At 36.4% G+C, this 25,773-nt stretch overlaps 1 protein-coding gene across 1 annotated transcript in view; it reads right to left on the reverse strand.

The window, feature by feature from the left end:
* Window positions 1-25,773, reverse strand: part of ATP10D (ATPase phospholipid transporting 10D (putative)) — a 166,564-nt gene that overhangs the window by 80,185 nt on the left and 60,606 nt on the right. The window contains exons 3-9 of the mRNA XM_049886290.1: window positions 24,682-24,876; window positions 15,019-15,223; window positions 10,741-10,826; window positions 5,467-5,573; window positions 5,044-5,175; window positions 4,508-4,635; window positions 4,134-4,386 (exon numbers count right to left, since the gene is read on the reverse strand). Of these exons, the coding sequence (XP_049742247.1) occupies window positions 4,134-4,386; window positions 4,508-4,635; window positions 5,044-5,175; window positions 5,467-5,573; window positions 10,741-10,826; window positions 15,019-15,223; window positions 24,682-24,876 (1,106 nt within the window). The remainder of the gene's footprint in view (window positions 1-4,133; window positions 4,387-4,507; window positions 4,636-5,043; window positions 5,176-5,466; window positions 5,574-10,740; window positions 10,827-15,018; window positions 15,224-24,681; window positions 24,877-25,773) is intronic.

The raw sequence follows: 25,773 nt of genomic DNA on the forward strand, positions 1-25,773 counted from the left end.
GGCAATTTGCTTCCACAAAGATTTACAGCCTTAGAAACCCTATGGGACAGTTCTACTCTGTCTTATAGGGTCATTATGAGGCAGAATCAACTCGATGGCAGTGGGTTTGATTTGTGTGTGTGTATATGTATGCTGAGTCGAGATAGACATATATATATATATAAAACCAAAACCAAACCAAACCCGCTGCCGTCGAGTATATATATATTCTCATTCCATCTTCAAAACACAGTCACTCCTCCATTTTGCTGCTCAGGAGACTAAGACCCAGACAGATTAAGTGCTTTGGCCGTGGTTAAACAGCTAGTTGATGGTAGACCTAGTATTTGAACTTAGGTCTTCCTGACTCCAAAGCCAGTACACGTACCCACTATATTATAGCTCCTTAGCAGTGACCTGTATATAATGCGCTAGCTCAATGGTTCTTGACCAAGGATAAATTTGCACCCCAGGGAACACTTGTCAATGGCTGTAGACACATTTGGTTGTCACAACTAGGGGAGAGGTGCTACTAGTGTTCTGTGGGTAGAAGTCAAGGATGCTGTTAAACATCCAACAATGTCCAGGACAGCCCTCCACAATAGTATTATCTAGCCAAAAATGTCAAATAGTGCTGAGGCTGAGAAATCGTTGGGTAGCTCAAGAAATTTATTGATGAGATAAGACAATTTTTTAAATAAACAGTACTACAAAACACATGTAAACATGAACCAGGATCTTATAACTTCTCCTAACCGTCACTAGGGAAATCAGTCATCAGGCAACAATATAATTAGTGTAATGTCAGGCAGCTCAGCTCTTACTGTACAACAAACTTGCTCAATAAGTAGAACTGCAAGAGTGGAATCAAGAAGACACAGTGACTCAGCCTTTAATCATATAGCAGAAAGCTGGAAGTAGTAAATAAAGTACCATTATGATGCAGAAAACAAAGCCGTTGTTATCGTTGTTAGGTGCCGTCGAGTCGGTTCTGACTCATAGCGACACTGTGCACAACAGAACGAAACACTGCCTAGTCCTGTGCCATCTTTACAATCGTTCTTATGCTTGAGCTCATTGTTGCAGCCACTGTGTCAATCCACCTTGTCAAGGGTCTTTCTCTTTTCCACTGACCATGTACTCTGCCAAGCATGATGTCCTTCTCCAGGGACTGATCCCTCCTGACAACATGTCCAAAGTATGTAAGACGCAGTCTCGCCATCCTAGCCTCTAAGGAGCATTCTGGCAGCACTTCTTCCAAGACAGATTTGTTCGTTCTTTTGGCAGTCCGTGGTATATTCAATATTCTTTGCCAACACCACAATTCAAAGGCATCAACTCTTCTTCGGTCTTCCTTATTCATTGTCCAGCTTTCACATGCATAAGATGTGATTGAGAATACCAAAGCTATTGGAGCTATAGTCTAGACTCAGTGAATTTTTTTTTTTTTCAAAAATTGGGGATGAAAAGCAAGAGTGTACTATCATATCAGCAAACAAGATCTATCCAGATGGCCATTCAAAATTTTAACAGTTCTCTTAAAGTAGGTTCAAATCATTTCCATGAATGCCTCAAAGTAGGACAAAAATCCCTGCTTTCTCATTTGTAAGAGAAAACATACAAATTCTCTAAAGTTTCCTTTGTCTGAAGTTGCTACTAGGTCAACTACTTTATTTCTTTTCCTTATTTAATCCCTAATATGTCTTCTTTTCCCATTACCATCTTCAAATACCCAGTATCTTTTTCATAGCCTATTACATTCATTAATCTGATATCTGGAAGAAGTGAGCATGAGATTATGGAAGAATAACAACAACAAATTACCACACGTTTCAGTGTGCTCTCCAAAGATCCAAAACAGGAGTGAACACTCTGATGGGCTTCCTTCAACTGTATCATCTACACAGTCTCCATACAAACCTTACGCTATGAACTAATCTCCCAAACATTTCCAACATTCTGACTTTCACCTGTCTTGTAAACAGCACGCTCAGCTGAGCTTCTGCCAACTGTATGATCTATGTATGTTTGATACATAACCTTTTGTTCTAAACTAATTCCCCATATTTCTAGCGTAACAAGAATGCCTATTATCCTGCCTTCAAGGGCCCAAATCTTGATCAGAGCAAAATCCACCTCTAAAAACTAGCTGCCTAAAAACCAAAATAATAAGGAATAAGAACACTGACTTTAATCAGATAAAACTTAACATGATAATTTTATTCTTACATGTCTGCCCACCACATTAGACCATTCACTTTTTAAGAGCCAGGACTATTTCTTATCTTAACAACAGTAATTAAATCAACAATAGTACAACTAATACTTATAGAGAACTTATTGTGTGCCAGGCTCTGTTCCAAATGCTTTTCCATGAATTATCTTCTCTCATCATCTTAACTACCCTACGAAGTAGATGCTATCATTAATCCATTTTTATTGAGGCACAGAGAAATGAGACAACTTGCCCAGGGTTACATAGGTGATTTAGGCTCAGGCAGTCTGATTCCAGAATCCTTGTTCTTGCAAACTATTCAGTGTTGCCTCCATATATAGCAGATTCATGAATTGTTCATTAAAAAGGCATTGTCCAGACAAATCCAAACTGAGGAACATTCTACAAAATACCTGAATAGTACTCCTCAAAACTGTCAAGGTCATCAAAAAAGTCTGAGGAACTGTCATAGTTAAGAAGAGCCTAAAAGATGACTAAGTGTAATGTGGTGTTCTTGATGGGGTCCTGGGACAGAAAAAGGACATAAGATAAAAACTAAGGAAATCTGAATTAAGCACAGATTTTAGTTAATAATAATAATTATTGTTGTTGTTGTTATTAGGTGCCATTGAGTCGATTCTGACATACAGCGACCCAATGTGACACAGTAGAACTGCCCCATAGGGTTTCCTAGGCTGTAATCTTTAGGGGAGCAGATTGCTAGGTCTTTTCTCCCACAGAGCCTTTGGTAGGTTTGAACCCTTGACCTTTATTTACACTAATATAAGATTAAAAGAAAACTGGGTTTGGGGGTATACCAGAACCCTCCATAATATCCTCCTAATTTTTCTGTAAATCTAAAATTATTCTAAAATAAAAAATTATTTTCTTTTAGTAGTCTTTTTAAACAGTGTTTAAAAAATTAACATTCATATAAACCACCTGGGGATCCTGTTAAAATGCACATCCAAACTGAGGCTTTGAAGTGGTGTGTAAGATTCTGCATTTCTAACACACTCCTGGGTGCTGCTTCTATTGCTATTCCATAGAGCTCAATTCTAAGGTGCAAGGTTTTGAATGTATAATGGTGTTGTCAGATGTGTTTAGTTCAGGCACATATGTGTAAGGGTTATTTCAAAGTGGCAATACTTACGGAAATATCTTCTAGGCAACACTTTTGCTAGAAAATCCTGAAAGGACTGGCCATTAAAACTTAGATAATACTGTTAAATAGTCTTCATTTCAGTGAAAACAATATGTGTCAGAATTAAGTTCTAGAAAGAACTGGCCCTCCCATTCAAAGAGTGTGTGTGTGTGTGTGTGTGTGCGTGTGTGTGTGTTTACACATGTGTTTACTTTAAAACACTGCAGAAAAGAGACCAGAAGCTTTGGTGGTGTCTACAGTAGGAAAGTGTTCACAGGCAAAGTCAGCATCTTTTAGAAGTAGCACCATATTCCATGGTTCAAAAACAGTGACTTTATCAATTATAGTTCAGTCACAATAGCATTCAATTCTCAGTCGCTTAGTATTTTCTCTGCTTGAGGGGCCACAGAGAAGAACTACTCACTGGCCGGGAGTGTACGCTCAGGGATTAGGTTGCGAGGGGGTAAAAGAACCTGTATAAACCCTCTTAAATGTTACAAATATAATTTTAAATGTGCCAAATGCAGTGAATAGAAAAATCAATGTACCAAGTACTTTATGAAACATTATCACTGGAAGATCCTTCTTGACAACAGAGATCTACCATCAAGGAATTCTGGAAAACACTAACCACACAAATACACATAGAGGTTTGGCCACGATGATGCTCACTGCGGTATTGTTTATAACAGCAAGAGATTGGTAACAACCTAAACAAAGGGTGCATTAGTTACATAAATTATGGCACATTCTTACAATGGAATATAACAACTAAAAATGAAACTCAACACTCACCATTTTCTTTATGGCTGTAATCAAAGCCTGCCACGCTACATCTTCGAAAAACCATCTTATTCTCTGTGAGGGTTCCTGTCTTGTCAGAAAACAGGTACTGAATCTGACCAAGATCCTCAGTAATGTTCAGGGCTCGACATTGAACAGTAGAATCCATTTGCTCATTGTAGAAGTCCACATCATTCTGAATAAAATATATTTGGCCAAGCTTGACAATTTCAATGGAAACATAGAGAGAAATGGGAATCAGGACCTAAGAAGAAGAACCAAAAAAATTAGAGGGGTCAAAAAAAAAAAAAGGCAGGGGGGTGATGAGAGGCTGAATACAGCTGGGTAAGTAGTAAACATTCTATGATAAACTCAATAGATACTACCTGTAACAAAATGATCATGGTCCAGAACATATAGAATCCTGCCAACAGGGGTGAGGTGAGACGTCCATCAGGCTCAGGGATATTAAAGAAGGGTACATCTTCATACCTGCTCAACCAGATTTCATGACCTTTCAAAAAATGGGCAGTCATCAAAACAATGCTACATATATATACATTATGCAAATATAGAACTTTACTCCTAAAGAAAGAGGTATTAGAACGTTTATTTTGATTGAACACCAATTGTCTGGAGGAACAAATTCAAATTCAAAAGACTATGCATTCTCCTGTCTCTGATCTCTCTTTAAATCTTTTCCCAGGTCCCTTTGGCACTATTGCAATGTGTAATTGGATACAGTCAACATTAATGTTTTTCAGGCCAAAAGATGTGAGAAATAAATATTTGAGAAAAAAAAATACTGGCAAATAAAGGTTTTCTTACAGAAGTCAAACATTCATAAATATTTTAAAAATAAACTACTTTTAAATTAATATACCGCTGAAAAGATGTCAGCAAATACTCAAATTTTACCTACCTAATGCACCAGTAAAACACATAATAATTAGAAGCAGGACACACCAGAGGACATCTGTATTTGCTCTTCTTTCTAATTTACTGCGCTTATACCGCGGCCCGCTGTTATTCAGCATTGCTTTGGTTTCATGACCTAAGTAGGAAGTGCGAAATATCAGAAGACGTACAAATTCAATCCATGTAGCACAAACCACATGGAAAAATCTCTCTGGCAGACAATTTAATAAAACATAGTTACAAAATATATTTTGTTAGTTTGGTCTGCTTTTGAGATCGATTTAGAAAAACAGAGACCAATGATTAAACTTATCAAGACAAAATTTCCTTCCTGCTTCTGGAGACTGCATATTGAGTAAACGAAAAAAATGTTAACTTGTAGAAAAGCAGAGAGGAAACAATGATGAAAGATCAAAGTTTAACCAACCTGCATAAACCACAATGCCCACGACAGCCTCTGTGTTTCTAATGGTGCATCCTCTAAGTAGTAAATTTTCTTTACTGAGGCCCACGCGTTTTTTGTTGGAATGTTCTCTGTAAGATAGACAGCAAGAGTAGGAACATAAAAATAAAAATCACAGTTCTCAAGTTTCCTTGACTTGAATAAATAGGTTGGGCAGCTCATAGAAATGACTTCAAATTCTCTGGCCCATTTGTTTTTTTTATTTCAGAGCTACCTGCTTGGGCTAGGAAACAAACAAAAGTTTCTAAATACCATTGTTTTCTGTTATTCCTTGTTTGTCAACCTGTAGTGCTACAGAAGCTCAAAAATATTCCAAGATAATAATTCTGCTTTTTCCAGTACAAACTGTATTTCAGGACAGTTCAATACTGATGAGGACAAAGCTCTTTATGGAATTAGAAGATCACCATTTTGAACCCTGATGAACTCAAGGAGGATTCTAGGCAATGATAATTGGTGTATACTAAAATCGCTAAGTGATAGGCTGATGGAGCACTTTATACTAAAAGGATAAGGATGATACCACCCATTTTAACACCTCTAACAATTGGACAAGCAACAACATGAGTCTTCTGATGTTATGAGATAGGCAGTTCAGGGCTCCAGAGGAAACTAATCAAGCCTCTATCAGGAGGTCTCCACCTGGGGCCTGTGGTTTCAGGCGATCTGTGATAACCCTGAAATTGTATGCAATTTTTTATAATTGTGTATATACATATATGTAAATTTGTCATTTTCTAGGGAAAGAATAAAATTCTTCTATCAGATTCTAAAAGTGGCCCTTGACACTTTACAGGAAAAAAGGGGGCTAGAGAAACACATTAAAAACCAGTTCAAGGATATAGTTGGCCAAATTTAAAATGAGGTAAGCTCTGCAAGCAAAATGGCCTGGCATCTTCAACAAATGAATGGGATGGGGGAAACCATTAACATAAAAAATTCAGTCAAATTAATCTAGAATGTGGCAGATTCTATACACTCAAAGACCCAATTTCTTAGGAGGGAAAATTTAGAGACACATCAACCAAATGCAATATGTGCCTTTGTTTTGGTCCTGGTTAGAATAAGATAATAACAAAACAAAACACCAAACAAAACTTTTTGGGACAACTGGAGAATTCTGAACAGAGGCTAGGTAGCAAATGATACTTAAGGAATTGTTTTTAATTTTGTTAGGTGTGATAATGGTGCTGTGGAGGTTTTGGTTTGTTTGTCTGAGTCCTTACCTGCTATACATACATAGTGAAGTACTCACAGTTCAGTGGTGTGATATGGGCGTGGGGAAGCAAATGGGGGGATAGCTGAAAAAAAGCTGACAAAAACTGAAATCGTTAAAGCTGGGCGAGGGCACATGGGTATTATACTTTTCTCTACTTTTGTATGTTTGTACATTTCTGTAATAAATAATTTAACGTTATCAAAATAATAACTCGACTAAATTATTCTAGTGGCAAAAATATAGAACAAAACCTTTGGAATGTTTAAACAAATAAGCAAAAAGTAATGTTTTTCAACAAAAAGTTATTATTTTTCACAATCAACACCCATGGAAGCAGCGGTCAAGAAACCAAACGACGGATTGCATTGGGCAAATTTGCTGTAAAAGACCTCTTTAAAGTGTTAAAAAGCAAAGATGGCACCTTGAGGACTAAGGCGCACCTGACCCAAGCCACGGTACTTTCAATTGTCTCATATACATGTGAAAGCTGGACAATGAATAAGGAAGGCTGAAGAACCGATGCCTTTGAATTATGGTGTTGGCAAAGAATATTGAATATATATCATGGGCTGCCAGGAGACCAAACAAGTCTGTCTTGGAAGAAGTACAGCCAGAAAGCTCCTTAGAAGGAAGGATGGCGAGACTTCGTCTCATGTACTGTACTTCGGTCATGTTATCAGGAGGGACCAGTCCCTGGAGAAGGACATCATGCTTGGTAAAAAGTAGAGGGTCAGGGAAAAAGAGAAAGAACCTCAACAGGATGGAGTGGCACAGTGGCTGCAACAATGGGCTCAAGCACAGCAATGACTGTAAGTATGGTGCAGGACCAAGAAGCATTTTGTTCTGTTGTACATGAGGTCACTGTGAGTCAGAACCGACTCTATTACACCTAACGACAACGTTTTTCACATATTTTGAAAATGGCCTCTTAATTTTAGCATTAAAATTAGAATTGTTTTCTAAGCAATAATTTTTATATGATGCCTAGCATCTTCTTATTCTTCAAGATTTAATTCTGGTATTTTCTACTTACCTGGACTAAGCCCCTTTCCTCTTCCTATGACATAGCTCCCTGCCTCTCCACCTGTTCGCATCAGGTGCTACTCAAAGATCCTCCCACTATAGCCTATATTTGCTTCCTTGATAGCTCCTACTCATTAAAAATTTTAACAACTTTATTGAGTAATAATAAGAATAAACTATACATATTTAAAGTCTACAATTAGATAAGTTTTGGCCCTTTTGCCCATGAAATCATCACCACAATCAGGATAATAAATATATCTATCAGCTCCAAAGGTTTTTTCTTGCCCCTTTGTCATCTTCTCCTCCTACCCTCTCTGTCCCCTCTTCCCAGGCATCTGCTTTCTATCACTAATTAGTTTTCATTTTCTAGGGATTTATATAAATCAAATCATACAATATACATTCTTTTTTGTGGGGAGGGGGAAGGTCTGGTTTCTTTCGCTCAACAATTATTTTGAGATGCACCCATGTTGTTGCATGTATCACTTATTCATTCCTTTTTACTGATAAGTCATATAATATTGGAAACCCTGGTGACACAGTGGTTACGAGCTATGGCTGCTATCCAAAAGGTCTGCAGCTCGAATCCCCCAGGCACTCCTTGGAAGCTCTGTGGGGCAGTTCTACTCAGTCCTATAGGGTCCGACTATGAGTTGGAATCCACTCAATTGCAGTGGGTGTGGTGTTTTTTTTTGTTGTTTGTTTTAGTGTTACATTTTGTGGATGTACCCCACATTTTGTTTATTCATTCATCTCTTTTTATATTTCTTTATGTTTTGAATACAAGACCTATATCAGATATATGCATTGCAAATATTTTATCCCAGTCTGTGGCTTGTTTTTCAATTATCTTAAGAGCGTCCTGTGAAGAGCACGAGTTTTTAATTTTGAAGCAGCTCAATTTATCAATTTATTCTTTCATAGACTGTGCTTTTGGTGTTTTATATAAGAAATTTCTGTCTAACCCAAAATAGCAAAGATTTCCCCTGTATTTTCTTCTGAAAGTTTTATAATTTTGGTTTAAATTTAGGTCTATGGCACATTTTGAACAAATTTTTATAAACAGCGGGAGGTATGGATTGAAAGTCTTTTTTATTTTTACATATAGATATCCAATGGTTGCAGCACCATTTGTTGAAAACCAATCTTTCTCCATTGAATTGCCTTTGCACTTTTGTGAAAAACTTGGGATCCATGAAGGGGTGACTCTATTTCTGGACTTTATAGTCTTTTCCATTGATATATTTGTCTATCTTTATGCCAATGCCACACTGGCTTGATTAGTGTAGCCTTATAATAAGGTGGCAGTAGACTTCCAGCTTCGCTCTCCTTTTTCAAAGTTTTTATGATTATTCTAGGTCCTTCAAATCTTCATATGCATTTTAGAATAAACTTACCAATTTCTAAAACTTGCTGGGATTTTGATTGGGATTGCACTGTGTCTATAGGTCAATTTGGGGAAGACTGACATCTTAACAATACTGAGTCTTTTGACCTATGAATAACAAATATCTTTCCATTTATGTAGGTCTTAATCTCTCTCAGCAGTTTTTAGTGGTTGCCAGCGAATGAATCTTTTTTATTTTCTGCAGCATTTATCCATAAGTATTTCATTTTTTCTAATGCCATTGCAAATGTTATGAGGCTTTAAATTTTAATATCTGATTTTCGCTAGTAAATGGAAATACAGTGGATATTTGTATACTGATCTTATTTCCTGAAACATTTCTAAATTAATTTTTTAGTTGTAGTAGCTTTTTTTTTTTTTTTTCTGGTAGATTTCATCAGATGATCTACAAAGACTATCACATTATATGTGAATAAAAGATAGTTTTATTTCTTTCTTATCTAGATTTCTTTTTTTTTGCCCCCAGTACAGTCTTGAATAAAAGTGCTGAGAGTGAACACCTGTCTCGTGCTTGATCTTAAGGTGAAAGCATTCAGTCTCTTACCAGTAAATACGATGCTAGTTGTAGGTTTTGCATCAAGGCCTTTTAATCAGGTTGAGAAAGTTCCCCTCTACTTCTAATTCGCTAAAAAGAAAGTTAGATTTTGCCAAATACTTTTTCTGCAACTATTGAGAGGATCATGTGGTTTTTCTCTTTTAGTTTGTTAATATGGTGAATTACTTCGATTGATTTCTGAATGTTAAAATAACTGCATCCTCGGGGTAAATCCCAAGTAGTCCTTTTTACATATGTTAGATTTAATATGCTATAATCTTGTGAAGAATTTCTGTATCAATGTTTGGAGGGATATTGGTCTTTTCTTGTCTGTTTTTGGCTTCAGGGTAATGGTGTCAGGGTAATTCTGACCTCAAGTAATGAGTTGGGAACTTTTCCCTCCTCTACAATTTTTTCACAAGATTACTACCATGAATTAGGTCTCCTCTTAAAAATCAGAAACGTAAGGATCAGAGAGAATAAATAACTTGGCTCAAGATCATAAGCACTTGTGTGACAGTGGCCAGGCATGAAACTAGACAAGATGCCAAATTCCAGCTATGCATGCATAAAGGATGTGGGTATTGCATGAAGCCTCAAGAATGAAGACTGTCATAGTTTCCCATACTCTGTCTTAGACATGTTTCCAAATCATTGGCTTACCTTTGCTAAGCAAAGTTGTCCACTTGCTACTTCAATTTAGTAGGACACCATTTTACAGTGTTACTTAAGCTGTTAGTTCTGTCTAAACACCTTCATCCAAAAAACTAACCAAGACTTGGGCTTAATAAGGAGCTCATGTAAGAAGTTTTACACCACTGATAGAGACTCTAGGATTTTTTTAAAAACAAATTTTTGTTGTTGTTGTTATTTTTTAAATATATATTGACAAACACTTGCCAAATCATTAAAATAAGCCAAATTTATAGCTAAACGTATGGCCTTTGGTAACTTAACTTGTGTATAACTAGACAAAAGTCTTCTCAATTTAAATATAATTACAACACACAATTTCACTCACAGCCACAAAGTAAGTCATGTAACACTCACAGAAAGCCTCGGAATCTGTTGAGGTCGTTGTTTGGACTTTCACATTCTATCCTACTGGAGAACTTCTCAGGATCAACTTCAGAGTCCTAAATTTTTTTTTTTTAAATCACAAAACAAGAGTTCAAGGTTAAACCCTTGAGATGTAAGTGTTTTATCACTTTCACTCAATTCTCAAGAGAGTACTGAGGCATTCTTGTCACAAAGTTTATGTCATAAATTTCCCAGATGAAGAAAAGTACACATATAATTATGAATGAATAAATGGGACCAGAATGATCCTAGAGCACTAACACACATTTGCATGTGAAGGAAATGTTTGAATCATTCACTAGAACCCATGTGGGACTCTGCAGAAAAGAGAACTACTCATAAACACTCTTTTTATCTAGAAGGCTCTGAAAATACTTTCGCTGTTGTCATTCAACCACATAGGTAGTTTCTGAGATTAAATGGATAAATGAATACCATAAGCACATATACATTTGATCTCAGCAAAGTTTATATTTATTTATAAATATATTTATATGTTTATATAATAGAAAAATGAGCTGTACATTAATATCTTATAAAATTCCATAATGAATCAAATAGATGATTTTGGGATGCCTTATAAAACCAATGAGCAAACAAGCAAAGTACCCTTATAAAGTAGGCATGGACTCATAAAAAATAAGCCACATCAAACTTATCTCATTTTCTTTTTCACATGGCTTTTTAGCTAATAAGAGAAATGTTGATATTTTGTCTATTGTAATATCAATATGTATAACATAGCAAATATATGGAAAATGTAAGGTATATGATCACATGACTTGATTTGCTAATAATTACTATTTATTGAGTTCTTCTGATGTACTGACCGACCCACTGCCGTTGAGTTGATTCTGACTCATAACGACCCTATAGGACAGAGTAGAACTGCCCCATAGAGTTTCCAAGGAGTGCCTGGTGGATTCAAACTGCCGACCTTTTGGTTAGCAACCATAGCTCTTAAACACTATGCCACCAGGGTTTCCTTTGATGTACTAAGACGTATTAACTAATAGCTTTTTCACAAGAAGAAGATACTATACTACCCATGAGATAGGTATTACATTTAGGATTAATCAATAGATGAGGAAAGAGAGATACAGAGAGAATCAGTAATTTGACAAAGGTCTCAAAGCAAGAAGGTGTTTAGAGCCAGGGTTTCAGTCCAGATCATTAGATTCCAGAGCTGTCACCCACAACTGGATCCAAAGTGTGTTGATTAATCACCTGACATCAGCCTCAAAGAAGGTATTTAGAGGTATGTAACAGATTTCAATGCATTCATAATTCCTGGTGATTGGAATGCAAAAGATGGAAACGAAGAAGGATCGGTAGTTGGAAAACATGGCCTTGTGGATAGAAATGAGGCCAGAGATCACATGATAGAATTTTGCAAGACCAACAACTTACTCATTGGAAATACTTCTTTTTCAACAACATAAACGGTGACTATACACATACCTCACTAGATAGAACACACGGTAATCAAATCGACTACATCTGTGGAAAGAGACAATGGAGAATCTCAATATCATCAGTCAGAACAAGAAGGCCAGGAGCCAACTGCAGAACAAACTATCAATTACTCATATGCTAGTACAAGACGCAGTTGAAGAAAAGTAAAACAAGTTCACGAGAGCCAAAGTGTGACCTTAAATATATCCTACCTAAAGTTAGAGACCATCTGAAGAACAGGTTTGACGCACTGAACAGTAATGACCAAAGACCAGACCAGTTGTGAGATGACAAGAAAGACATCATACGTGAAAAAAGTAAAAGGTCATTAAAAAGACAGGAAAGAAAGAAAAGGCCAAAATGGATGTTAGATGAGACTCTGAAACTTGCTCTTGAATGTAGCATAGCTAAAGCAAATGTAGGAAATGATGAAGTAAAAGAGCAGAAGATTTTAAAAGGCAGCTCGAGAAGACAAAGTAAAGTATTACAATGAAATGTGCAAAGACCTGGAGTTAGAAAACCAAAAGGGAAGAACATGCTCAGTGTTTCTCAAGCTGAAAAAACTGAAGAAAAAATTCAAGCCTCAAGTAGCAATATTGAAGGATTCTACAGGCAAAATAGTGAATGACACAGGACGTAGCAGAAGATGATGAAGGGACATGGAGTTACTATATCAAAAAGAACTGGTCAATGTTCAATCATTTCGGGAGGTAGCATATGATCAAGAACTGATAGTATTGAAGGAAGAAGTCCCAAGCTGCACAGAAAGAACTGGCAAAAAACAAGCTTCCAGGAATTGAAAGAATACCAACTGAGACGTTTCAACAAACGGATGCAACACTAGAAGTACTCACTTGTTTGTGCCCAGAAATTTGGAAGACAGTTACCTGGTCAATCAGCTGGAAGAGATCCATATTTATGCCCATTCCAAAGAAAAGTAATCCAAAGGAATGTGGAAATTATCAAACAATATCACACACAAGTAAAATTTTGCTGAAGATAATTCAAATACAGTTGCAGCAGTTCGACAGTGAGCTACCAGAAATTCAAGTTGGATTCAAGAGGATATGGAATGAGGAATACCATTTTTGATATCAGATGGATCTTGGCTGAAAACAGAGAATACCAGAGAAATGTTTACCCGTGTTTTATTGACTATTCGAAGGCATTTGACTGTGTGAATCACAACAAATTATGGATAACATTGTGAAGAACAGGAATTCTAGAACACTTAAGTACGATCATGAGGAACCTGTACATAGACTAAAAGGCAGTCGTTCAACCAGAAAAACTGGTTTAAAATCAGGAAAGGTGTGTGCCAGGGTCGTATCCTTTCATCATACTTATTCAATGTGTATTCTGAGTAAATAATCAGAGAAGCTGGGCTATATGAAGAGGAATGCGGCATCAGGATTGGAGGAAGACTTATTAACAGCCTGCGATATGCAGACGACAAAACCTTGCTTGCTGAAAGTGAAGAAAACTTGAAGCACTTACTGATGAAGATCAAGGACCACAGCCTTCAGTATGGATTACACCTCAATACAAAGAAAACAAAAATCCTCACAACTGGACCAATATGCAACATCATGATAAACGGAGAAAATATTGAAGTTGCCAAGGATTTAATTTTACTTGGATCCACAATCAATGCCCATGGTAGCAGTAGACAAGAAATCAACAGCATATTGCATTGGGCAAATCTGCTGCAAAAGACCTTTTTAAAGTGTTAAAAAGCAAAGATGTCATTTTGAGGACTGAGATGCTCCTGACCCAAGCCATGGTATTTTCAATCACCTCATATGCATGCGTAAGCTGGATAATGAATAAGGAAGATGGAACAAGAATTGATGTCTTTGAATTATGCTCTTGACGAAGAATTTTAAATATACCAAGGACTGCCAGAAGAACGAACAAGTCTGTTTTGGAGGAAGTGCATCCGGAATGCTCCTTAGAAGGGTGGATGGCAAGACTTTGTCTTACGTACTTTGAACATGTTATCAGGAGGGATCAGTCCCTGGAGAAGGACATCATGTTTGGTAAGTCAGAGGGTCAGCAAAAAAGAGGAAGACCCTCAATGAGATGGACTGACATAGTGGCTGCAACAATGGGCTAAAACATAGCAATGATTGTGAGGATGGGGCAGGATCGGGCAGTGTTTCGCTCTGTTGTACATGGGGTCACTATGAGTCAGAATCGACCGATGGCACCTAACAACAACAGATTTCGAACTGACAAGATTTTTTTACCCGTCTTAGATACAGGAATGCTAATAAAACTGACATTGACAATACGCTAATAGGTATATCAAGCACAATAGTACCTAACTGAAATCTTTAAGTACACATATGGGCCCAATGTGACTAGATGAAATTTACCAAATGTAACAGTATTATCAGGTAAAAAACTTTTGGTTTACAAGTAGAAGATGAAAGAGACCTGACCTAATAGTAGTTCATTTTAAAATAAAAAAAGAAAGAAAGGAAAATATTAAGTTTAAAATAATTTATCTCAAGTGCTTTCAGAGAGAGGGAAGTGAAAGCTAAATGTAAGCACTAAGTATGATGTTTCTAGTATATTACTTCATTTGGATCTCACAACAATGTTGTGAGAGAGATTTAAACATTTGCCTTTTAAGGTAAAGAAAATGAGGAATAAATTCTTCAAGGGACTTTTCCAAAGCCACACAGTAATTACAGATTTTAGGAACAATGATCAGTTGATGATTCTGATCACTCTTCATGTTCTAAGGAAAAATGTTAATAGCTCACCAATTAAGAACACATTATTTACCTGCTCTGTATATCCCCGAGCCACCTGCCTCTGCTTTAAATTGCTCTCTCCATCAAGACCAGAAGTCTCAATGTGGCAGATTCCATCCGGATCAGTGGAAAAGAGTAAGACCATATCTGCAGGAATGATCTCGTTGCAGGAGAGACGAATAAAGTCCCCAACAGTAACATCTTTCCAGCACCGGTCAATGTATTTTTTCTCTTTCCTGAATAGACAAACAAACAAAAAAATCAAACTTAAAACACTACAATAGTTTTTTTTTTTTTTAAGTCATATTACATAACATAAAGTACATTTGAAGTATTAGAGTAAATTTTAGTCCATTTGAACATTAAAAGGGAAGCCATGGAATTGGTAAAACCTAAATTCCACAATCTGCTTCACCTAAAACATATTTTATAATTTCTTGTTCCTGTGGGATTTTGGATCATTATGCTGTTTAAAGGTAATTCGGGAGTAAAATGAACATTTGATGAGTTTATTCATATAGGAAGTAGTTCCTATGTGCTATTCCCTGTCAGGCACAGGGATCTGGCAGTGCATAAGACACATTACCTGCTCTCAGGGAACGTTCTGTCTGGCAGATAGGATGGATAATTTAAAAAAACACAAGAGCAAAGAAACTAAAATACCCTGAAGCAACATTTTAAAATCATTCCACCACATTGTTTTTGTTAGTTGCTGTTGAGTTGATTCTGACTCATGGCGAACCCATGTGCAGAGTAGAACTGCTCCATAGGATTTTCAAGGCTGTGACCTTTCACCGATTTTGTCAAATTTTCTGGTGTTTTAGCTACAACATTGTGGTGATTAGTATTTGTGAACCTACATTGATAACTTTTCTTGAGAATGAAGTAGTAATTAAAGGAAAAGAAGGAGTAATATATGGGAATTACGATTTACAAGTAACATTAGTACAAAAAACATTACTAAGGATTCTGTATGGTCTGGTGTAGGGGGAGGCCCACTGAGGGGGGGAGTGACACCATGAGTTACTGCACTTGGTGACATCAATCTTAGTGACGCCACTGTCCCAAATACCTTCCTCTCAAAAAAAAAACTGGTATGTGTTATAAAAATATACTTATTTTAAAAGCAAGGTTACTCATTTTCTATTATATTTATGGTGCTAAATATCCAAATTCACCATCAAGGACACCTGAGAGATAATTATGACAAAAATTATGTAACTTATAAATGAAAATACTAACTTATCAGATTAAATAAAAATGACACCTTAGTCTAACATTTGTATAATTTCTGCTATACAGAATTATATCAGGTATTTCAAAAACAATTTAGCTTAAAGGGCTATATAAGAAGCACTTTTTCAAGACAAATCTTCACAAAATATCTAATGAACAAGGTTGATGCAAAAGAAACTAATAATCAGAAATCCTTGATTACCTAAGAGTTCATTAGCTTATGGAGGAAGGCAAATCTTAGGAAAACAAGCCCCTATCTGTGATTTATTTATTTTCTCTTTACTAGACTTTTCCCTACTGTCTATGCATACCAGTTCATTCTTCCACGGAGGAAAGTAACAGAGAAAAGATCAAAAAGTAGGCACGGAAGATTTGTACACTGAAAACTATAAAACATTATTGGAAGATATTAAAGAAGACATAAATAAAAGGAAGGACATTCTGTGCTCATGGATCAGCAGACTTAATATTATCAAGGTGTCCATGCTACCTAAAGCAATCTATAGATTTAATGCAATACTCATCATAATACCAACAACTGTTTTTGGAGAAATGGAAAAGCCAAATCCTCAAATTTACATACACTTCAAGGTGCCCTGGACAGCCAAAACGATCTTGAAAAAAGAAGAAGAAAGGAGGAGGACTCACACTTCCCAGCCTCAAAACATATTATAAAGCTATAGTAATCAAAACAATCTAGTGCTGGTATAATGCTAGATGTACAGACCATAGAATAGAATTGAGGGTCCACAAACAAACCCATACATCTATGGCCAGTTGATTTTTGACAAGAATGTTAACTCTATCTAATGGCGAAAGAATAGTCTTTGGTAAATGGTGTTGGGACAACTGGATTTCCACAAACAGAAGAATGAACCTGGACCCATACCTCAGGCCACATACAAAAACTAACTCAAAATGGATCAAACACCTAAATGCAAGAATTAAAACCAAAAACTCTTAGAAGAAAACATAGGGGTAATAATTCAGGACCTAGGCATTAATAATGGATTCTTAGATATGACACCAAAAGTATGATCAACAAGGGGCAAAACAGATAAATAGGACTTCAAAAAAGGTGAAAACTTAAAAATCAAAATCAAAGAACTCTATGAACAAAGGGAAGAGCCAACCTACAGATGGAGAGAGAATTCTGAAGAAGTATGTATTGGATAAGGGTTTAATATCCAGAATAAAGAACTCTTACATCTTAACAACAAAAAGATAAACAACCCAATTAAAAAAAGAGCATAGGACTTCAATAGACATTTTACCAAGAAATACAAATGGTAAACAAGCACATGAAAAGATGCTCAATGCCTTTAGTCATCAGGAAAATACAAATAAAATATATAATGAGATATCACTTCACCTCACTAAGGTTTCTCCTCTCCCTACTGTTTTTAAAAATTCTCAGCGAATTTCCTCATAGATTTCCTCATAGAAAAACTAGAGACCATTAAGCATTTACCTCAAATTCTTTCATACACCTTAATTCTGAACTTACTGGTAACCATCCCCATCTTCACCTACTTTCTCCTCATCTGAGATGAAGAGGGAACCCCCTTCCTTGTAATAGCAATCCTTCCATCTATATTCAAGAAAGACTTGAATGATAGGGTTAAGAATTTTATTTTTTCTTTTAAATATAAGAAGTAGGATTCCTGTAAAGAACAAGTTTATTCTACACTAGAGCAGAATTCAAATTGAATTAACTTAATTTTCCCCCATTTGGAACAAATACAAGGATTAAAAAAAAAAAATACCCAACTTTCCCACTAGCTGGGTTGCTTCAGGTCAGTAAACATATATTGATTTTAATCTACGCCAGTTCCCATATTAGGTGATAAGGATACAAAGATGATTATGACATGATCACCACACTCGAGAAGTTAGGCTTTAAATTTGACAGGGACTCAAACTGTAATTTCATAAGAGAGAGGTATGTAACTGGACGCAAGGGAAGCATACAGGAAGTGCATTTAGCCCTAGTGAAAGTGACACATGAGCTGAGTCTTGAAGGATGATCAAGAGTGAGTCAGGTGAAGAAAGGTGGGGCAGGCATATCTGTCAGAGCGCTTACACCAAGAGTGGAACAACAAACACATAAGACAGGAGAGAGCATGGTGTGAAAGCCACCTGCTAACTGACAGTGCTGACTGCTCCATTTACCGAACTCTGAAAATTTACCATTGTGGTAGACTCAAAATGAGGCTATATTTCCTTCCCTGATACAAAATTAAAACCAGTGAGGGGACTATTTTCTTCCAGACCACAAACGGACAACTAAAATTTCTTCCATCTGCTTGGTTGTTTGTACTTGTGTATTAATCTCACTGGTCTGGAGGTAGCTCTCATATCTCTCCTTCTGGAAAAACTTCCAGGTCTACTTTGCTTCTTTAAGAGTTAAACGTTAACAGGTGTATCTGTAGGCATATGTATATACATGTTTGTGCTGCATATATATTCATAATACAATAAAGCACACAGAAGGCAGAGTTACAGAGACTTCCTAAACATATACAAATACCTTGCTGGATTGGTTTACTGGATTAAAGAGCTTAGGACCATAGTCTTGTTGGAAACTTGGTCAATTGATGTAACATAGTTCATAAAGATAATATTCTACATCCTAGTTTGGTTAGTAGTGCCTGGGGCCTTAAAAGGTTGTTGAGTGGCCATCTAAAATACAACTATTGGTCTCTACTTGTCTGGAACAAAAGAGAATGAAGGAAATCAAAGATTCAAAGAAGAAACTAGTCTACAGTACTAATAGCCCACATGAATCACAACCTCATGTACCCTGAGACCAGAAGAACCAGATGGTGCCCAGCTGACCATTCTGACCAGGAACACAATAGATGGTCCTGGGGAGAAAGGGAGAAAATATATAGAACAAAACTCAAATTCCTAAAAATGACCAGACTTACTGGACTGGTAGAGACTAGAGAAACCCCTGAGACTATGGCCCTGAGACACACTTTAAACTTGGAACTGAAAACACTCCCCGAGGTCACCTTTCAGCCAAATAACAGCTTAGCTCATAAAATAAACAACATCACCCATAAGCACTGCGCTCCTTTAAAGAATCATCTATATGAGATGAAATGGTCAATATTTTCAACGTCACACGAAAGCAAAGATAAGAAGGGTGGCGGGGGGGAAGAGAAGCTAGATTAATAGAAACAACAACCAGGATGAAAATAATGAGAATGCTAACACATTGTGAAAAATGTAACCAATGTCACTGAAAAATACTTGTAGAAATTGTTAAATGGGAACCTAATTTGTTGTGTAAACTGTCACCAAAAACACAATAAAATATTATTTAAAAAAAAGGGTTAAATATCAAACAACTCTGCAACCTAAGCATTGTGAAAATTTGGGAAGAATATACACTGAACTACTAACAATGGTTCCACTGGGGGGAAGGAGTGGTTATAATGAAAGATGGAGAACGCAGACTTGCTCTTCTTACTTTACAAAGTCTAAAGAGAGAATGGATATGGTTATAAATGAATTTTGCTTTTTGATGTTTTTAGCATTTTTCTAATACTATACTAAAAATAATGTATAATGAGCAAATAATGAATTATCATTGGACACAACTAAGATTTATTGGATGCTTTATACTGAGCAACACATTTCATTTTTATATCAGTGCTGTTGGTATTATCAAGAGACTATGGCCCCCTTTTTTACAAATGAGGAAACTGGCCTTAGGAGGTTAAGCAAGTTGCTCAAGTTTATACAGCTCTTAAGTGGTCCTGGGATTTGACACAAGACAGGTGGCTTCCAGAGTCCATTCTCTCAAGTACTAGACTTTACTACCAACTATAGTCACTTACTGATGATCATCAAATAAAACCTGGGTTAACTGTGTATTAGAAAGTGAACGTGAAGAAGTATTGCTTTGGGAAATGTCACACAGAAGGTTAACTATTTTAGAAGGTAGCTTATATCTGGTCTTTTTTCATGAAATTCTACGGATTTGTAAAATAATTCTAAAATGCTAGCATTAACTGGTATTTTGAAACTCCTAAGATCAACAACCACCACATGTCTGTCAGGTTGTTGTGCTGTGGTAGCTTACATGTTCTGGTGATTCTGGAACCTATACTACCAGTATTTCAAATACCAGCAGGGTCATCAGTGTGGACAGGTTTCAGAGGAGGTTTCAGACTAAGACAGAATAGGAAGAAAAGCCTGGTGATGTACTTCTGAAAACTGGCCAGTGAAAACCCTATAGATTGCAACAGAATACTGTTCAATACATTGCTGGAAGATCAGCCCCCTAGCTTGGAAGGCACTACACAGTAGCTGCAACAATGGACTCAAACACACCAACAATCATGAAGGTGGTGCAGGACTGGGCAACATTTTATTCTGTTATACATAAGGTCGCCACGTGGTAGAGCCAACTTGAAGGCAAGTAACAACAACAACGACATTAACAAAGTGATGAGTTTTAATGCTCAGAAAAAAATGTAAATTCCGTGAAGGCAGAGGCTGTATCTATTTTTTGTTTTAACCTTTACATCTCTCAGTGCTTACCACAGACTAGGCACTCAAATATTGCTGAAGTCCTACTTTCAAGAAACTTCTATTATCCTTGAAACAAATTCTAAAGACTTCACAAATGGCTAATATTTTAAAGACAATCTTAAGAAATGGTCAGTTCGTCTGTAATTAATTAATAATTCTAACTTAACTGAGGATGTAATCAGATCTAAATGTTTAATTTCTAGGTTAATGTTTATTTCCCAATGATACTTTCACAAAGAAAAGTAAGGACCTTTTGAAAAATCACATATCACAAATAAGAACCGAATTATCCAGATAAAAATGTTAATAAGCTTCCCTCAATAGCTTGCTAAATTTAATGGCCCCATATTTTCATCTTTATTTTGCTGAGAAACAATTTGCTCTCTAAAGTATTTTCTTTGTATTTCATTGGAATTTAAGTTAGGATGGTTAAATCAACAAGGCATAGTTTTATAGCCTCCTTTTCTTTCTTTTTATCTTTATAATAACTGTTCCAAGAACAATTCAGGGGGTGTGGGCAAATGAAAGTACTTTTTCTTCTACAATACCAAATGAGAGCAAATTACATAGAATACAGATACAGATACAAGGAGTTACCTGAGTTTATTAGAAAAAAATGCAATAAAGTGGTATCTTAGAGTAGACTTTTAATAACTGACTAAAATATTGCATTTCATCTTTAAGATTGTATACAAATGATCTATCATAGATCTGGACTATGTTTAAAAGGATACCTGAGAGGAAAGTCATACCAGGTCTCCCATTAGGCAATTTTAATATTAAAAAGGTACAGTGTTATAAGGAATTCTCAAATGTTGATTAAATGACTTGGTGATGTGATAAACAAACTCTAGCTAACAGTCATTAAAAAACCAAAGCCAAACCCAGTGCTGCCAAGTCGATTCTGACTCATAGCAACCGTATAGGACAGAGTAGAACTGCCCCATAGAGTTTCCAAGGAGAGCCTGGCAGATTCGAACTGCTGACCCTTTGGTTAGCAGCCGTAGCACTTAACCACTATGTCAGTCATTACTAACACGCAATGATAATTATGATGGCCAACCTTAGCACTTAACCAGCAACCAGTTGCTACAGACTCAGTTCCAACTCATGGCAATTCCATGTGTGCCAGAGCAGAACTGTGCTCCATAGGGTTTTCATTGGCTGATTTTTTGGCAGCAGATCACCAAGCCTTTGTTCTGAGGCACCTCTGGGTGGAATGGAACTGCAGAAGCTTTCCATTAGCAGCCAAGCACATTCATCTTTTGCACTCCAACTTTAGCAGTTACTAAGGACTAAGTGGAAACCCTGGTGGCATAATGGTTAAGTACTATGCTTATTGCTTTGTTATTATTATATTCATAATAAAGGAACTGGGTAAAATGGGTTGGGGGTAGGGAGTTGAGCTATTTTAGTTAATTTACGCAAGGCTACATAGCTACTAAGAGGTAGAATCAGGATTAAAACATTTTAGAACAACCAGAAAAACAAATAAGCATACATTATCAAGTCTAAGGTAGCACTAAAAATCAGTAATTATTTATATACTAGAATTTGTGAGCCAGAATACATATAACAAGCATTCTTTCCATTTTCTAAGTTTCACGTTAGCTAGGTAATCTTAAAATTGGTCAAAATATGGACATTTTCATCATTTATCTTTGAGAATCCTATTTTCTACAGCTACTTTTGAAGACAGAGACTGTACTAACATTTTACATCTTTATCCCTAGCACAGTGCCTGGCATATAATAAGCACTCAGACCCTATTGAATGATTCACAGTCCTATTTTTGTAGAATGCTGTATGGCTTTAAAATGAAAACAATGGACTTATTTTTCTATACAATACGCACGTATTTCTGGCTTTCTTTAGATTAGCCTTGAGTATAAGAAAAAAAATAGAACTAATTTTGTCCCTATCCAAGTACCTATGACATCATCTCACAAAGGAGGAGAAAAAAAGCTTTTTTGTTTGTTTGTTTGTTTTCTTTATAGCTCTTTAAAATAAGTGCATTTCTCATGAAAGGGAACTCCAGAGATAACTATAAACTTTGTAATTCACTTTCATAAAAAGCCACAAAATAAGGACTTAAGTTTGTTCCTCCTCTCTGATTTACTAACGCTATATAAAAACTTTTATATAAGAATATTCAATGAAGCATACATTTTTAAAAACACATAAATATGTGAAATATTTAAACATACCTTAGAGTCCTGGTGCTGCAGTGGCTAAGCATTTGGCTGCTAACCAAAAGGTGGGCAGTTCAAATCTACCTGCTGCCCCTTGGAAACCCTATGGGGCAGTTCTACTTTGTCCTATAGGGTTGCTATGAGTCGGAAATGACTTGACGGCAGTGGGTTTAGAGTCATGCACATGATGTGACATAATAAACAATGAAGGTATGAAAAATACTTTCTTGAAGGATGGTTAAAGGCATGGGAAATGTTTATGGCTAAAATTAGGCAAAAAAAAAAAAAAGAGTAAAAATAATATATGTAGTACAATCCCAATCTTGCAAAACATAATATGCACAAACATGTGCACATGACTTGAAGCAAATACACCATAATGTTATAAACAGTTGCCTCTGGGTACTAACATTGTGGACGCTTCTTTTTTCTTTCTTGGGTTTTCTAAATAGGTACTACATACATGTTAAACAGCATCATTAAAAATAAACTGGGGAATCTTTAAGTTAACTGGGGAATTATTGAAAATAAATCAAAACATTGTTAAAATAAACATGGAGAGATAACAGTATTTTTCAAGTGGAATACATAACATTTTTGATTTCCAACAAGATACACCCAAAGTTCTAAAAGCATTCAGTCATATTATCTAATACCATTCCAGACTTTTTCTCTCATCTCTTAAGTAGTCACCTTGCGTATCTTCTGATTTAAACATAAACAGTGGTACAGCTAAGCCAAGGAGCCCTAGTGGTGCAGTGGTTAAAGTGATTGCTAACAGAGATGTCAGCAGTTAGGAGCCACCAGCGGCTCCGCAGGAGAAAGATGTGGCAGTCTACTTGCATAGAGATTTACAGCCTTGGAAAGCTTGTAGGGTCATTATGACTTGGAATTGACTCAATGGCAGTGAGTAAACAGCTAAGCCAGCATAAACTGTACCCAGATAATTTTGTATGGGCTGCCGCTTACTTAGTCTACTAATGTGGCCACCAGTACGACATACTTTGTCTGGGTCCATCCAGCTTACTGGCCTCACCTTAAAAGATATTTCACTTGGGACAATAAGTAAACAACCCAAGTTATACCTAAGAATCAAAACCCAGGAGCTGCAGATAATACACAGCTCATTTCAAAACTCACCTTAACTGGCTTTATTTTTGGCTACACAGACTTTCTATTTCATAAATACTACTGGAAATGCAACTCTCCAACAGAGCAAACAGGCTCCTGAAAAGACCTCCTATGGTGAATGCTCTCTGTTGCTGCTCCAGTGGGAAGGGTTTTATAGCCTCCAGTTTTATGCGTGAAAAAGAAGGCTCTTCTCCATTTTTCACATTTTCTTTCCTCCATAGGTAGCTCTTGTCTTCCCTTAGTTTTTGATACCTATCTTATTCTTAATCCCAAATTGTAACATACTGGGTTAAAAACCATCTGCTTGCTTCCCTTCTAATGGATTGAAGTTTAACTCTTTCAACTCCTCCTGTCTATGAGTTCCAGAAGCTTTTGCTTTGTCAACTCCCTGGGTTGACAATGGCTTATATATTTTTGTTTTCCTATGACACCTAAATTAAATTTGCAGAAGGAAGTTAACAAATAATAGTTGAAAACAACAACAACAATACAAAAAGAGTCCTGGTCACACCTAAGGGAAAAAAAAGTAATATTTTGCATGTTTCAAAATGATACATGTATCTTCCTTAGCAAAACCTCCTTACACTTACGGACTGTAAACTTTAGTTACTAAGTTGTTGATCTGTTTGTCAATTTTGTACTTCCGGTAATCTTCCAAGCCATCTTTAATTGCGATAATTGTAAGGACAACCACCAGAGGAAGCATCGTAATTTCCTTTTGGAAGGCTTCTACCAATGGCACCCAGTTCAGGACAACAAGGAACAGGAAATATAAATTGGCGGCTCTGCAATGCAAACAAACACAAGGTGGTCAACAAATCACTCCAAAGGCTGAAACAAAAGACACAAGATATCTCAGGGTGTCTACCTACAAGTTTCTACTAGCTGATTTGGGATGCTACAGAATACAGAAGTGGCAAATCTAGTTCTCTGAACACATCTGAAAAAAACATTTTACTACTCTCCTCGACATTCGGTGCTTGGTGGATTTGAACGACCGACCTTTTTGATTAGCAGCCGTAGCACTTAACCACTATGCTATCAGGGTCTCCTAATAAATGTTAGATATTATTTATTCAGTAATTGTAAATATTTGGGTGTGACAGTCATGAATTACGTAACACATGTCATGGAAGCATAATGGGAAACACGATCTCCTTTCCGAAAATTCAGAGGAAAAAACTTCGAGAAAATTCAGAGTTAATGAGTTGTAGAAAAAAGAAAAAAAACCTCTAGCCTTAATGAGTTGATTGGTACATCTGAAAATTAGACTTAAACAAGCCTGAAAATAAATAGAGAAATTCTAAATTTTTCCCACCTGAGATTAATTCTTGTATTTCTGCTTTTATGCTATTCAGAACCACTTTCTCCAGGAGCTTCTTCTATCCCCTCTATTTCACATCTTCAAATATTTGCCTACTACTCCCTCTTGAGCCATAATGTAAATTCAAGCCCCCCCCACTGCCTTTTTTCCTTAAAACAAATCAAACATAAAATCTCCAATCCTGATTTGCCCCATGAATTTGTATGACTTTTTTTTTTTTCCTGTCATAATAGATACCAAACTTCTCAAAAGAATAATTACACTAAGCCAGGGGCACAGAGGGTAAAAACTCACCTTCATTGCTAACTGTGTGGTAAGGATCAGCATGAACCTAATTCTCAAAGTGTGGAAATGGATC

The sequence above is a fragment of the Elephas maximus genome, chromosome 5 (assembly GCF_024166365.1).
Source record: "Elephas maximus indicus isolate mEleMax1 chromosome 5, mEleMax1 primary haplotype, whole genome shotgun sequence".
Classification (NCBI taxonomy): Eukaryota; Metazoa; Chordata; class Mammalia; order Proboscidea; family Elephantidae; genus Elephas; species Elephas maximus.